Source organism: Acanthochromis polyacanthus, chromosome 20 (genome assembly GCF_021347895.1).
Source record: "Acanthochromis polyacanthus isolate Apoly-LR-REF ecotype Palm Island chromosome 20, KAUST_Apoly_ChrSc, whole genome shotgun sequence".
Taxonomy (NCBI): Eukaryota; Metazoa; Chordata; class Actinopteri; family Pomacentridae; genus Acanthochromis; species Acanthochromis polyacanthus.
The window spans coordinates 17232532-17246383 of record NC_067132.1 but is presented as its reverse complement, the minus strand read 5'-3'; the positions used below and the strand labels follow the sequence as shown (position 1 = coordinate 17246383).

General features: G+C 41.6%; 1 protein-coding gene across 1 annotated transcript; it reads right to left on the bottom strand.

Moving 5' to 3' along the window:
* Positions 1-6683: 6683 nt before the first annotated feature.
* cbln2b (cerebellin 2b precursor) lies at positions 6684-9870 on the bottom strand. The gene is made up of 4 exons (XM_022203941.2): positions 9526-9870; positions 8596-9120; positions 7833-7952; positions 6684-7730 (listed from the first exon to the last, which is right to left on the bottom strand). The coding sequence occupies exons 2-4, from the start codon at positions 8881-8883 to the stop codon at positions 7533-7535; spliced, it is 606 nt and encodes a 201-aa protein (XP_022059633.1). The 5' UTR covers positions 8884-9120; positions 9526-9870; the 3' UTR covers positions 6684-7532.
* Between the last annotated feature and the right edge of the window lie 3982 nt (positions 9871-13852).

Below are 13852 nucleotides of genomic sequence, written 5' to 3'. Positions count from 1 at the left end.
TTGACCCCATACTGTGCACGCTTGTTCCACTAATTCTCCAGATACTTATTATCACTGCTCTGTGTGTTTTATGAAAAGGCTTCTGTATCGGTTGTACCACGCAACCTAGATAGATGGTGTCTGTCTGGTCTGTGTATAAAGCACTACAGAGAGTCATAAATAAACAGCTCACGCCTCTGTCAGAACAAGAGAGCTGAAGAAAGAAACAGGTCTCGGGTAGTTGTGGGTACTCCACATGCCATCACAGAGCTGGGCAAATGCAGTAATCTACAGGAAAGTGTGCTATTAACATTTGTGAGGTGACAGGAATCACTGAAAGGCTTTACAGCGTCGTTTGGCATGCTTTTGACGGTTTGACTTTTCAGATCTGTTAGTGATTGTGTTTTTATTTATCTTGTTTTTTTTCTTCTTTTTTACGGTGCATTTAAAAGCCCACTCACTATTTTTATAAAGCAGCGTGCATAAAAATAAAACAGACAAAAAAAGACTAATAGGTGACATCTGATTGGTGGTCTCTCTGCGGGTCTTATCTGCTTAGAAAAAAAATAAAAAGAACTGTGGGAGCCTGAAATTCTGAAGGTATGTGTGACTTTAAATTAGCAGTAACATGTACTGGTCTCTTTGCTGTGGTTGGTGATAGTCTGTTTCCATTTACAGGGGCAAGAAATGTAACCTTATTAAACCATGTGCTACATCCCGTCCAAATTATGTATAAAATTACCATAACCACAATCCACACCTACAGCTGTAAATGCAGTCTCTCTGCTGCTGCTGCTGCTGCGGTGTTGTCACGTTTGTCACTTTGCACATGTGCGCCACACAAGTGTGTGTGTACTTCTGTGCCTGATCCAGAGGATCAAAAACTCACAGTGTGTTTTGTCCTCCGCTGCAGCTAGTTGTGCTGAGGCACAGCTTTTCCCCCATTCTAATGAATGTAGTTAAACTGGTTAGGTGCTGGGTCCAGGATACTCTCTCTCAGGCATGCTGCGCCTGAATCTAATGTGTAGACAGATGATGTATTGGAACCATCACATCAAGGAGTTGCTCATATGAGCCGGGGATGCCTGGCTCTGCGCTGCCTACCTCCTGTGCGGTGGTGCTGGTGAGGGTGTGTGTGGGGGGGGTGTAGGTGGGGGAAGTGGGTGGGATGCTGAGGGGTGGGCTTGGACGAGGTTGTATTTTCTTTGGGGAATTGCATGTTTCAGCAGTATGGATATTGCAGGCTGTGGCAGAAGGAATAAACAGACTTTCTCTGTACCCCCCCACCACCACCACCACCACCCACCGCCGCCCCCTTTTCTTCAGGGATGGGCCTGTTCACAGCAGCGGTTCGGTGACTGATGTTTGTCTGCGTTGTGCGTCTATTTATTTGTTTGGCAAACAAATGCATTATTAACAAGCCACTGCCACATGTTATCATTTCAGCGTATTCTCCGTTTGCATCAGTGTCTCTCCATTCAAGTGCAAATTAGGTAGGTCACCGCGCAACTGTAACAGCAAAAGCCTAAGGTGAAATTTCTGACTCAACAGGATGTGCGACTTCGGTGCATACATATATGATCCGATGTCGTTTATTATTTGGGCTAAAAAATAGCCCAATCTGTATAAATGCACCTCAGTAGAAGAGGGCACAGGTGGTTTTCTCTCCCATGCAGGTTATGTCTCCATGCCTTACTGACAAAATGTGGCCATTACTGTGGCCCATGAAATTAGCAGGGCTCATTTGGAAGGAAGCCTATGGAAAGAGGTTTTAAAAAATGATATAAAGCGGTCTGGACCATTAAAACTGGCGATAAATCCTGACATTCAGTATGCATTTCCCCTTAACTCGCAGTCCCATTAGATATTAGACTGAGTGGGCCCCTAAGCGTCATTTCAGACCCGAAAGGAAATGCCTGTAGGTTTGCCTGGGAACAGCTTGAATAAAAATAATGCTGTGAAAGGCTTATTCGCACTCACAATCACACTTAAGGCAATTTCACCCATAACAGGGACTAGGACTGGGAGAAAATGAGTCTATGGCAAAAGACACCTTTTTCTGAAGGCTTTTTTTTTCTCCATGCATACCAATGTATTTAGCTCATCTGCAATCAAAAGGAAAGGTTGAAAATCTTGTTAGGGTCTCTCTCCTTTGGCAGTGTGAGTCTACAGAAAGGTACAATTCACATCCACACACCGAAGGACAGAAGAATGAGGCATAGAAATTCAGGAAATATCCAAACACAAACTGGGCATCAAACTTGGCCTCAGTGGTCAGAAATGCAGAGATAATTATCAGAAAACTGTTGATATGTATACGCACTACAGAGCACAGCTTCTCATATTGCTTTCCGCGGCTTTCAGAGGAGAGGAGGGAAGCAAAGTGCTCAACTCCTCTGCTGTTAAACCATGGGTTGGGATTCAAGATGGGTCAGGAAGCCATTTCTTAAGGGTCTCACAGTGTGCCAACAGTATCAACATGTTTTCTTGACCTTGGGTCTCTGAAAGGAAAAGTAAATGTTGGATCTGAAGAAGGCAGCTTTTCACTACAAGAGGGAAGAAACAACTCGAGCCGAGGTTAAACTTGCACTCAAAAACTGTGCTTTTACGAGAATCTGTTAATACAGAGGAGTGAAGAGATGTTTCAGGGTGAAAGCACCAGGATTATTTATACAACCAGATTCTGGAAAAAAAAAAAACAAATCAAAAAATGTCGAGTAAATCTCAAATCAGTCACTTTATCAGTTGTTTTTTTAGTATATTTAGCTCTGAACGTGAGACCAAATAGTGTGTTATATATAGCATTTTTGATGTGCAAAAGAAAAATATCAATGATGTGCAGCTGATAAAAAGAACAGTGTGTGTAGCAGCAGTGTTGTGATACAAATGGTGCATTATATCGGAGCAGAGGAAGAGTTGGAATTGGTTTATGCTTCGAGTGAGGCTGGGGAAGGGTTCGTGCTTCAAGCAAGGGCAAGGTTTCATTTTAACAGCTTTTCTCAATAAAAGATTTTGGAACTTCGTCATCCACTACAGATAAATAATTTGTGGGAATGTTTTGATGCAGGGAGGAGGAGGAGGTGGAGGGTAGCATTCATCTTGTTTGCACAAATGACGCATTCATTTTTCTTGTTAACATGTTTAAAAACAACAACCTGAGAGAAGGTGACATTTCACCTGCCAACTATCATTCTTGTTCAGATCGAACAAATCACCCGCTAAAGATATGCAAAGGCAATGTAATTAAATGTTCAGACACTACAAGAGGAGCCGAAATGAATGTCAAAGCCGTCTTGATCTTCAGAGAACAGCTTCCAAATCAGCCCCCAGACAACTTTAATTCTTATTTCTAACATGGTTTTAATGTTGCTTCTCTACAGTGGATTGAAGATATGTTTAGATGTTTCCAAATAGGAGCCACTTTGTTCAAGGCTGAATGAGCAGAAATTAAACTCTGTGATGTGTGCACGCATGTTCAGAATACTTATAAGTGTAAAAGGTGAGTGTGTGTCTTTTTGTGTGAGTGTTTACTCATTAAAAGAACCTCATTAGGAATAACTGACATGAGTCTATTACATAATTTAAATTCCAATGCATAGAGCCCTGCTGCACCTCTCCACTGCGAGGGGCACACAGTGCAGTCAGTGTAAGATCTTACTGCATGTGTTCTAGAGTCAAATTTAAGAGCCCGTCCTCAAAGGATGTGTGCCATGAGGACATATTGTAAAGATACCATGGAAGAACAAATAAAAAGCTAAAAAAAAAAAAAAAAGGCCATCTGAGTTCAGGGCGTTTTAACGGCATATGCAAGTTTTGCAGTTATCTGCATGTGTCTTGCAAAGCACAGTAAAATGCCATCTGTTCTTCAATAAAAAGCAGGCCCAAGTCTGTCGTACAATGAGTGTGGACCGTCTGATGATGTGGCAGACTGTATTTACTGCTAGAAACAAAGAATCCAGTCACGATGAGTTATATTTTGCAGTTATGTAGCATTTACCCTTCATTTTGGGCACAATATGCCTTCTAAGTTGCAAACTACAAAGGATTTCAACAAATAGGACTACACCTTGGTTATCACATCTATCGAAATTATATTATTAACATGAGAGCAGTGATTTAGTCAGACTTATTTGATAGTATGCAATAACCAAAAAAGGTTTTTTGTTTTCATTTCTCATTTGCTATGTCCAAGCTTAATTATCTAAGAGGGACATTTGGATACAGACTTTTCATTCCAGTATGGCCACAATTAGCACTTTATAGGCCAGTTTAATACGCTCTCCAAATCACAATGATTTGCTGGCAGTTTCTGCTGCTTTGTGCAGTCCTATTGCTGGCATCAGCAGGCTATCAGCAGGTCTTTTTTCTTTGTTCTCAGCTGTTGTGTTCTGTTATACACAAGATGAAGGTATGTTAAAAAACAAACAAGAAAGCAGACATCCACATAGAAGAAGCAAGAAAGCTAACTTAAGATTCCAGCTGCTCACGTGTGTGATATTGCCAGCTATAAATACTAATGTTTTCCAGGCCCAGACCCAGCAGCTGTTGGTGCTCGTTCTCAACCTCAGTTGAACAAACAGTTTGCTTTATGCTTTCTTATGTTTGTGTTTGAGGCAGAACAATAGTGGTGTGTCAATATGTTTAAACAAGCTCAGGATTATCACAAAGTGCTGCAATGTGGCGCTTAACTCTTCTGGCAGGTTTTCTGCATTACTCATAGATGAAAGATTCTTTTTTTCCTGCCAATGTCATGCTGGCTTTGTTATAAATGGACATTTCCTCGACAGAATGACTCTCACTGTAACGATGAAGACTGGATTTATGATGCTCAACCAATCAGACAGGTTTTACCTAATCACTTGAGAACCTTGTGGATTCAGAGTCTGAAAAATTAAATAAGGGTGTGTGTGAAGCTTTACAGCTTTAATTCTTAGCTGTTACAATGCACAGATCTGTCCAAATAATTACAGATGCTCCAGCAGTGTAACCTTCTCCCCACTTTCTTTTTCATGCTTTTTTTTCAGATCTTTCTTGTTGACCTTTATAGATCACTACACTTTGTGCTTCTCCACTTAATGCTGCTTTGAGAAAGGTTGTTTAAAGGTATAACCAATGTTACCCTCTATAAGAAGTAAATCTTTACTTTTACTTGTAGAGGATCCATATCATCCATAACTGACAAATCTAAGCAAATGGATGAGGTGTGACAACCATATGTGCTATTTCATGCAAAATAATTTAAATAAAATCTACGTTTTGTCTTCATCAGTGATTGGCCTTTAGGGTTTTGTAGCCCACTCTTCTCCAACAGATGCACTTGTTTCAGTAGGGACATACTACATGTGAACACATCAAACCTCAGCTTCCATACAGGATGCATCAAGGTGTGTCTCTACTGAGTGAACACAGCAACCTCTACAACACAACCGCACTAAAAAATTAAGTGTCAGCTTTCCCAAAATATGCTTAACAAACTTTTACCCGATGGATTCACACCAGTGAGATTAGCTATAGCGACCTGCAAAATTAAACACTCAAGGCAACTTGTAACTTCTAAGATAGGTTAAAACAGCAGCAACACCTTCAAGCTGCAGCGCTTTCACTCAGTCCACAACTCATCTGTGATTGGCACAGATTTAACAAAGAAAATCAATAACGGATAAAGGCTTTCACCTGGGTTCACCTAACACACTGTACATCATAAAAAAACCCAGCACGGCTTCTCATATTTGTGTGTTTGTCGTATGTAGTAGAAAGTTTCTTTAGTCTTTTCAGAGCTCTGTGGTAAAATGTTAAAATGTGTCTGTTGAATATATTATCACTGGTAAATTGCTCTCAACCTTCCCAGGGGGGGAAACAGGCATTTTTCTCTACAGCTGTATTGTTTGATTAGAGGATAGATTAAAATTTTAAAAATCATTCATTCAGAAAAAGCTGATATTTCTTTTTGCACTTTGCTGTGATTAGTCTGAATCACCTGGATTATTCTGGCCTTAAAGTTCAGAGAAGGAGGGGTGGGAGGGTGATATGACTGGAAGTGTGTGTGAGGTATAGAGAGACAGAGAGAGAGGGAGAGAGGGAGGGAGGGTGAGAGAAACAGGTGTGTGTGTGTGTGTGTGCGCGCGCGCACGCAGCAATGCCAAAAAATATCCAAAACCGTAGATTTTCCAAACAAGATGGCATCCAATTAAGTGAAAAAAGCCAGACTTGCACCACAGGATGAGGAAACTTTGTGCACGTTAAATACACTTCACTTCAAGTGCTGCTTTAGTGTCAGATCAAAACGTGTGTCTGTTTCGAGAAAAGACACTGAGCAGTGTGTAAAGGCGCACCAATATCCAGCCGTGCTGTGCTGCAACTTTATGTTCAGGAGTGAGTAATAATGAAATTCCAGTAATCACATCACAGTTTCCAATATGCAACAACAAGAAACTGTATCTCAAAATAATAATATTAAAGTCGGTTTACATTTTCTATTTTGTTTCCAGTTGTGTGGATTCATTTTTAAAACTTAACCAATGCGGCTGCGTTACTTCTGGATAAGAAGCTCGTTGCTGCATTTCAGCACCTCGGACAGCGACTCTGCTCACAGTGAACTCTTGTTTCCTTTTTTAGGCCTCTGGACTTGTCTGACTTCATTTACAAACATTTTTTCTGATACAAAAGCCACAGGAATAAAAAAAGTGATAAATGCGCTTAGCCTATACAATACAATATCTTTTATTAAGCGGGACATATAGGGATTCTTCTATTATTTCCACAATGTACATTTGGTGAGCAACGTCACTGAACATTAAATCAGTCAAAGCTACGCAGATTCCGAACACACAATAATGTGAATATGTACTTTATAAATGATATAATTGTTTTTTTGTTTTTTTTAATAAAAGGGCTCCGTCTCTGGTGGCTGAAATATGTCGCCTTTTTTCTCTTTTAATAAACTCGTTGGCGGCCTACATTTGGCTTATTTTCAATATGTTCAGCATCCAAACGCAACACCATTGACAGCACAAAACATAAAAAAGAGAAAAAAAAACTTCCATTCGTGCAAAAAAATGCCTTGGGCGTGAAAGCACTTCTTCTCTGGTTGTCCATAATTCCATATACTTCACTTGGACGGAAACCATATATTCTTTAAGGCTATACAAACATAAAATAGAGCATAACACACTCGGCCTGTCCAGGACATCAGTTCCTCCACTCCACATCTTCTCCTTTGTACATTTTTGCCCACGTACACCCGTTTGTCTGTCGGCAAAGTTTGTTTTCCAAGTAAGGAAAAATCCACGTCCCCGACAAGCACACGCCATTGGCCGGTCAATACGTTTAATCATCCAGATTGCGTAAAAGTTGATTGATGGATGTGAATATATGAAACTCCAAGGAAACGTTCATATTTGACTAGATAGTGGACGAGTGTAGGTATACAGATATTCGTCGGCTTCCTTGGCTAACAGTTATTTAAGTTAAAAATAAATGGCATGTGTTTTTTTTTTTTTTTTGTTCCTCAACATAAGCAGGGTCCCGTGCGACGTGGATCATCGCCGATTAGATTATAGAGGAAACACTAGAAAGCCTGAGAAGGTGGAGTATTTCCATCCGCCCATTAGGGTGCCCCGTTCCAGCTTCAGATAGACACGGTCCTCCCGTTCAACCATCAGCAGTACTCCGTTGCTGGCAGCCTCCCTCGTAACGTCCTGGTCACCGGCGAATGCTGATATAACCGGATAATCATTCTGCATCAGGTTCACCTGCGGGGAAAGAGCGCAAACAAGCTTGGAGTTGAGTCTCATGTTGGGTCACTGAAATGCCATGCCCATTAAATGCAGACCAACCGTCTCCTAATTGCTTACCTGTATGGTTTGTCTGTTGTAGACTTTGACCACGTGAAAGCTGAAACTATATATCCCCCTTCTTGGTGCCTGGAAAACACTTGCTTTGAGATCGAAATGGTTGCCGATGTTCACTAAAACCTGTGATCAGAAAAGGCGCACACTGAGACGGTGCACTATTTTTCCATTTGCATGCTTCACTCAACACAACAGCTGGTTTTGTGGTAATGCATTGTTTGTGTCTGCGATGCAGTGACTGCAGAGAGGCGTATCAGAGAGCGTGGTTCTGTTTCTTTGTCAAACGTTTCGGCTGCGCTTCAGTAGCAGCTTGGGAAGGTTCCCAGTTTGGTGCGTAGCTTATAACAGGCCGCTGTCCAAAGACCTCAGCCGTGAAAACTTACTGGAACATCTAATCAAAAGCTACACAAGGCATATGTAAATGCGGCCGAGGCCTAGGATGCATATGTGATAAATGATCCTGTATGGATGATCATTCGTTTTGGCGGCGCATCTCCAAATCACGCCAATTACGCACAGCATTGGATAAATCCCTTTCAAAGGAGAAGCAACACTGTGCTCTTCAATTCAGACATACTCGTCACTCAGACCACATGCAGTGTCAACAGTGACAGAAAATCAAGGAAACACGACAAGTTCTGCACACCCACGGTACACAGAATGCACCAGGAGAGCATAGTAATTAAGAACAGAGTGTTTAAGAAAATCAGAGATAAATTAGATTTGTGGTGGACTGTGGTGGTGCTAAATTCAGTGAACATCTGACCTGGTCAAAGTAGATGGTCATAGACGTGTTGCTCATCTCTGACGGCTCGTGGTTGGTTCCACGTACGGCGGAAAAAGCCACCTTTGCCCCAGCGGAGCGGACTGATATGCCAAGTGAGGAGGTGACTGCTCCATCCGAAGAAGGGTTCGAGTCGCACACCACAAGACACTTCCCTTCGAGAACGATGGGCTCCGTGTCGTTCTGGCCGAGGCAGAAAGCCACGCCGCATCCCAAGAGGAGGGCCAGTGCCAGTGTGGCACAGGGTCCCGGGCAGCGCGCTGGCACCATGGTTGGATCGCTGATCCCGCGCACACTGATACAACCCAGCAGCCCCTTGGAGGTTTGTTAGTACTCGATCACCTGGTCCACACTTAGTTCCTTCTCTCTTACCCTATCTGTGATGCTCTCTCACTCTCTCAAACTGACACACAGACGCACTTAGACTCTCTCCGGCTGAGACTCCCCTCCCTCCTGTGCGTCTTAGTTGATTTTTGGAGAGTATTCAGACAGCTGTTGTGGTAAATCCTGAAGATATGAGAGAAAATATTGGAGTTTTCAGATGAGACAGTAACAGGAATGGAATTTTACACAGCTTAATCACTAAATTTGACAGGGGAAATAATCTGATGTGTGCGTAAAATGACTATTGTGCGTAAAACGGAAAGCACTCACTACCAGCAAATGGCTTAATATAAACAAAAATGTTGCAGAGATTAGGACTCGCTTTCTCCTCGTTCGTTTTTGATCAAACCAACTATTTATGAAACTGCGCAGCGTTTACTGATAGAACTGTGCACCGCAGCACTTTCCATCAAATTAAAATGTCCAAAATTGTGTTATCGACTTCTATTCTCGTTCAAGCTGACAAATATGATAAAACAAGCACTTTCCCGGCATTTCTTTAGAGAAAAAAGGTAAAGCACGACCTACCTGTGCTATCCATCCCGCTGGTGTGCTCGCTGTCTCTCCCAGACTGTGAACTGAGCGCTCAGATCGCTGATGCAAAAAAAGCAAGAGTCTCTGGGCTCCCTTTCGAGGGACAACTCACGCCCATTCTTTGTGTGTAGCCTCTGCAACAAGACTCCTCAGAAGTGTCCCGCAATTAAGAGCACATGCGTGGACTAATGGTCTTGTTTACATATTAATCAGCTCAATGCTGTGAGCTCAGGGGCCCCTCAGGACGCAAAGATCAGCAGCTCTCAGTGTCTGTCATTTATATGCTGTGGTTTTCTCACGTCTCTCCTGATTAATCCGAAATGCAGGAGCTGCAGCGGATAACCTTGCTGTTGCATGGTACATTCAGCATGCATGTATATGTTACTAATTTGAGACTTAAACAAGCTTTTTATGAGTCCAATAAAGATACTTGTGCGCCATCCAGTGGCAGATTATAATTTTGCAGTATGGGTTTCTGCTTACAGTATATGAAGTAAATAGAAAAATCTATGTGCAAGACTGACCAAAACACTAACTGTGCGTGGTATTCTGCTTGTTAGATAGGTGGGCTGGCATATCAGCAAATTCTTTTACTTTACAAATCAACAAAGACTCCATGACCACGTTGAAAGCAGGTAACACTTCAGAGAATGCTCACTTCACAGAGAATAACCTGCACCTCTCCGTCCTACTCTTAGTCTTTTTCTTTTCAATTCCTGACATGTCATCATCCTTTGAAGAGCTGTGTAGAGGGTCCCTATCTGTGCTTCACACCTCTGAAGGGTTTGAGAGTGGGCTTCACAAGTGACGAACCCTCATGTCAGACCTTTAATGAGCTGTCATTTTCCTGCTTAAAGATATGCTAACTGGCCACATTATGGAGGGCACTCACATCTACACAGGGAGGTACTATATAGAGCGTCTTTATCTGTGCAAGAAAATAGTGGCAGGAAAAATAATGTATTTCTTTCAGTTTACTAGGAATGGACTTTGTATTTTGAATACATGCAAGCACACTGATGGGATAAGGAGACAGAAAAGATGTAAAATGTACAGAATGTCATATTGAATTTGCATTAATAGCTCTGACACACACATAAAATATGTGAATTTGAAGTGTTTTTGAGATTCTCGTGTACATGTAAAATCTCGTACCGAAAAGAAAAGACATTATTTTAAACCATAGTTAATGCTTCCTTTCATTCTCGGTGCGATTTGACAAACATGGCACTATCAGAGCTGACCGACAAACCATGCGGAAGAGTGACATCAGGTATCCAAGAGCCACAACTGTCCCCAGGCATTCAGAAGGACACATAGCTACAGAAAACATCAAATGTCAAGTACGGGGAACATGCAAGGAAAAGGGATGTGGCCTACATGGCATTACCATACCAGGGGCTGCTGTTGCCCCGAAAGGGACTTCACTTCCATCAGGCAAGCTGATCGGCTAGACTGACAACAGCGTTATGGTTATTTTCCCTGACAGCCAGCAGAGCCTACTGGCTTCCAGGAACGGGGAGGTCGATTATGTGATGGGTCTTTAAGAGAGCCGTCTGCTTTTGGAAAGCTAAGGACTGCTTTGTTAAATGCTTTTCTTCACACATCAGACATGTATTTCTGTTAGCATAATCCCTCTAATGACTGAGATGATTTAGTGATTTTTCTGTCACAAGAAAGTAGGTCCACGTACCTACAAAGCTGTTTAATATCTCTGCAACGTAATTCATAATATCAAACGTGATTAGAGGAGAGCCACTCTGTGCTCACACCACCATATGCTTCATCAGGTCTAAAATATCCACTTTAAAATAAATATCTGCGTGTCCATCTGTCTGCCAGTCCATCTGTCTTAATGAGTCTGTATCTTCAAATTTGAAATCAGGTCAGACACTCAAACTGCTTGATTTCTGACTTCTCTCTCACTGCAGGACTGACGAAAAATCCAAAGAGAGAAAGAGAGAGAGGGAGACGGTGTGTTATCTCTCTTGTCTTACATCAGTAAGATGTGACCTCTATTTTAGCATGTGTGAGAAGACAAATAGCATCAATCTAGCCTGTCCCTCCCCTGTTAGTGCTGGGCTAGCAACCTGATGAGGAGTTATATGTAACCCAGAGAAAGGTGATAGAGTCTGCTGTGCCTCCTAAAGCTTACAGTGGCAGGCTTGTGTATGTGAGCATAGTGGGGATAAAAACCTGTCTATTCTGTTTAACTTTTTGACAAAACCTGCTTCTTATAAGTCACATGACTTACAGAGGTAGGTTTTTTTTTTGGTGTGAGGGTTAGACGCATGAGGTTAAAGGTAATTCTCAGGATTCAAAAGTCAGACGGTGTACATATCCATATCATTCAACAATGTGTTTCACCCTTCTGCAGAACCTTGTTTTCGGACTGATTTCAGAATAATCAATCAAAAATTACACTGTGTAGTTTCACATTTCAAATATGGATCTAGATGTCAGTTCAACTGAGGAGCCTAAGTGTGAATAAAAAGAGTTATGTCACATTTCAGAATTATCCGATTCTGTTGAAGGCCTCCTTGCTACAAATAAAGCAAAGGTAACAAAGTTGTACTGGAGACCGATTCTTTTATTGCTGTGGCTACGTTTAATTGCAGTGTTTCCCCAAGATTGAAAATGTAGTCATGCTGGATTGTGTGACCTGTGACTGATGTGCATGCAGAGACTTGTACAGATTCGAGGCAAAAAGTGTAACACAGGTTAGCATTTCCACCTGCAACTACAATTTACAGATGGAAACGCTAAAAGCAGCAGAATATAAGTGGACACTACATTTTACGGAAATTCCCTTGACACACAAAGAGACATTTAAAGAAAGACTTGCCGCTCAGGAATCCAGAATAGAAATCTGTGAGAGAATTCTGTAACAAAAGAGTCTGCATGATGCATAATCGCTGCTCCCTCCAAAAAACAATTTGCATGCTTTATAACAGCCAAACTAGGAAACATGTTGCCAACTGTGTTGTTACACTGATGCAGCAGCAGCAGCATTATGTAGGAGTGGAGTTACAATTAAGAGGAAAAAATGCTTTGTAAACCGTATTTTACAGCAAAAATGACAAAACTTTTCCAGCATTTTTTGTCAGACCTGCTAATTCTATACATCCGTATGATTAAAACTGCAGTTATGACTCCCACCATTCATTTTGATAGGAGACTGGTGGTGGTAGTCAAACAACCGGCCAGAGACGTCACCATGATGGCTAACGAGTCAAGAAAATTTCAAGCTATGTCATTGACGGCTATTGAAATGAGCTGCAACTTTCACGTAGAGTTATTACGAAAGAGCAATGGCCAGTGGGAAAAGTCCGGCACTCATCATTCATTCAGTCAAGAAGGGTCCAGACAAACTACCAACACAGCACTTCCTTACTCTGGACTTAACCCCGTTCATGACTGTGCTGTGGCTGCATCTGAGTACATTAGACTCAGTCAGACAGGGACAGATCTGGCTTCCTTTAAATAGCTGTAGTGACCTGTCAATTACAAGGTAGTCATTGCCTCAAACATACCCCGCCTCATTGTCTATTTTACTTTAAATGAGATGACACTTTACCAAATGAACATTATGCTGCTTTAAAAAAGTCTTGAAATGAGCAATTGAGTCTGGCATAGTATAAGAAGTACATATTGATCAAAAGAAAGGTATTTTTTTTTCATATAATTCTGAACAATCAGACTGTCTTTTTGCAGCCAGAAGAGTCGCCTCCGACTGGCAGTTGGCGGAATGGCGGTTTAAGGTAGTTTCACATTGGTTTCACTTTTCAGATCCAGAGCCTGTGTCCACCTCTTGCACACAATCTACAGTTAGTTGTGAATTCCTCCCACTTTTTTGGAAGCACAATACTAGGTTTAAAGAGTGTCCCTTTCAAGGTCTCATATTCTGCCCGTTTTCAGCAAATTGATAAAAATCTCATCTGTCATTCAATTTTCAGCTACAAATACAACAAAGGTGGTTCATTTCACTTTGAATGCTTAACCTCAAATTGTAACTATGTCTTAAATTGACTATTTCCATGATTTTTTGCTATGCAGACCACTAACCCACTGCTGTCCCCATCCCATTCTAAAAGATTCTCTATTTTTGTGGTCGACAGCACAGTTATAGACAGCTGACCACACAGTAGCTGACAGACCAAATGAGTGACATCAGAACTTTTTGTCACTTCCAACTTTCTGTTTGGGTGACTATTTGACTTGAAAATATCACCGAATTCATAGCTGAGCTTTTGTTTTTAAACTGGTGAATTTGTTGAAACAGGCAAGACGTTGCCATTGTTTTGGTGATTAGAAGGAGAGC

What these genes read in the sequence shown, in the direction of transcription:
- cbln2b (XM_022203941.2), bottom strand. Translation starts at nt 8,883, where the DNA reads ATGGTGCCAGCGCGCTGCCCGGGACCCTGTGCCACACTGGCACTGGCC. An exon ending in TGACCATCTACTTTGACCAG is followed by an intron (nt 7,953 to 8,595) that starts GTCAGATGTTCA and finishes TTCTGATCACAG; the next exon opens with GTTTTAGTGAACATCGGCAA. An exon ending in ACAACAGACAAACCATACAG is followed by an intron (nt 7,731 to 7,832) that starts GTAAGCAATTAG and finishes CTTTCCCCGCAG; the next exon opens with GTGAACCTGATGCAGAATGA.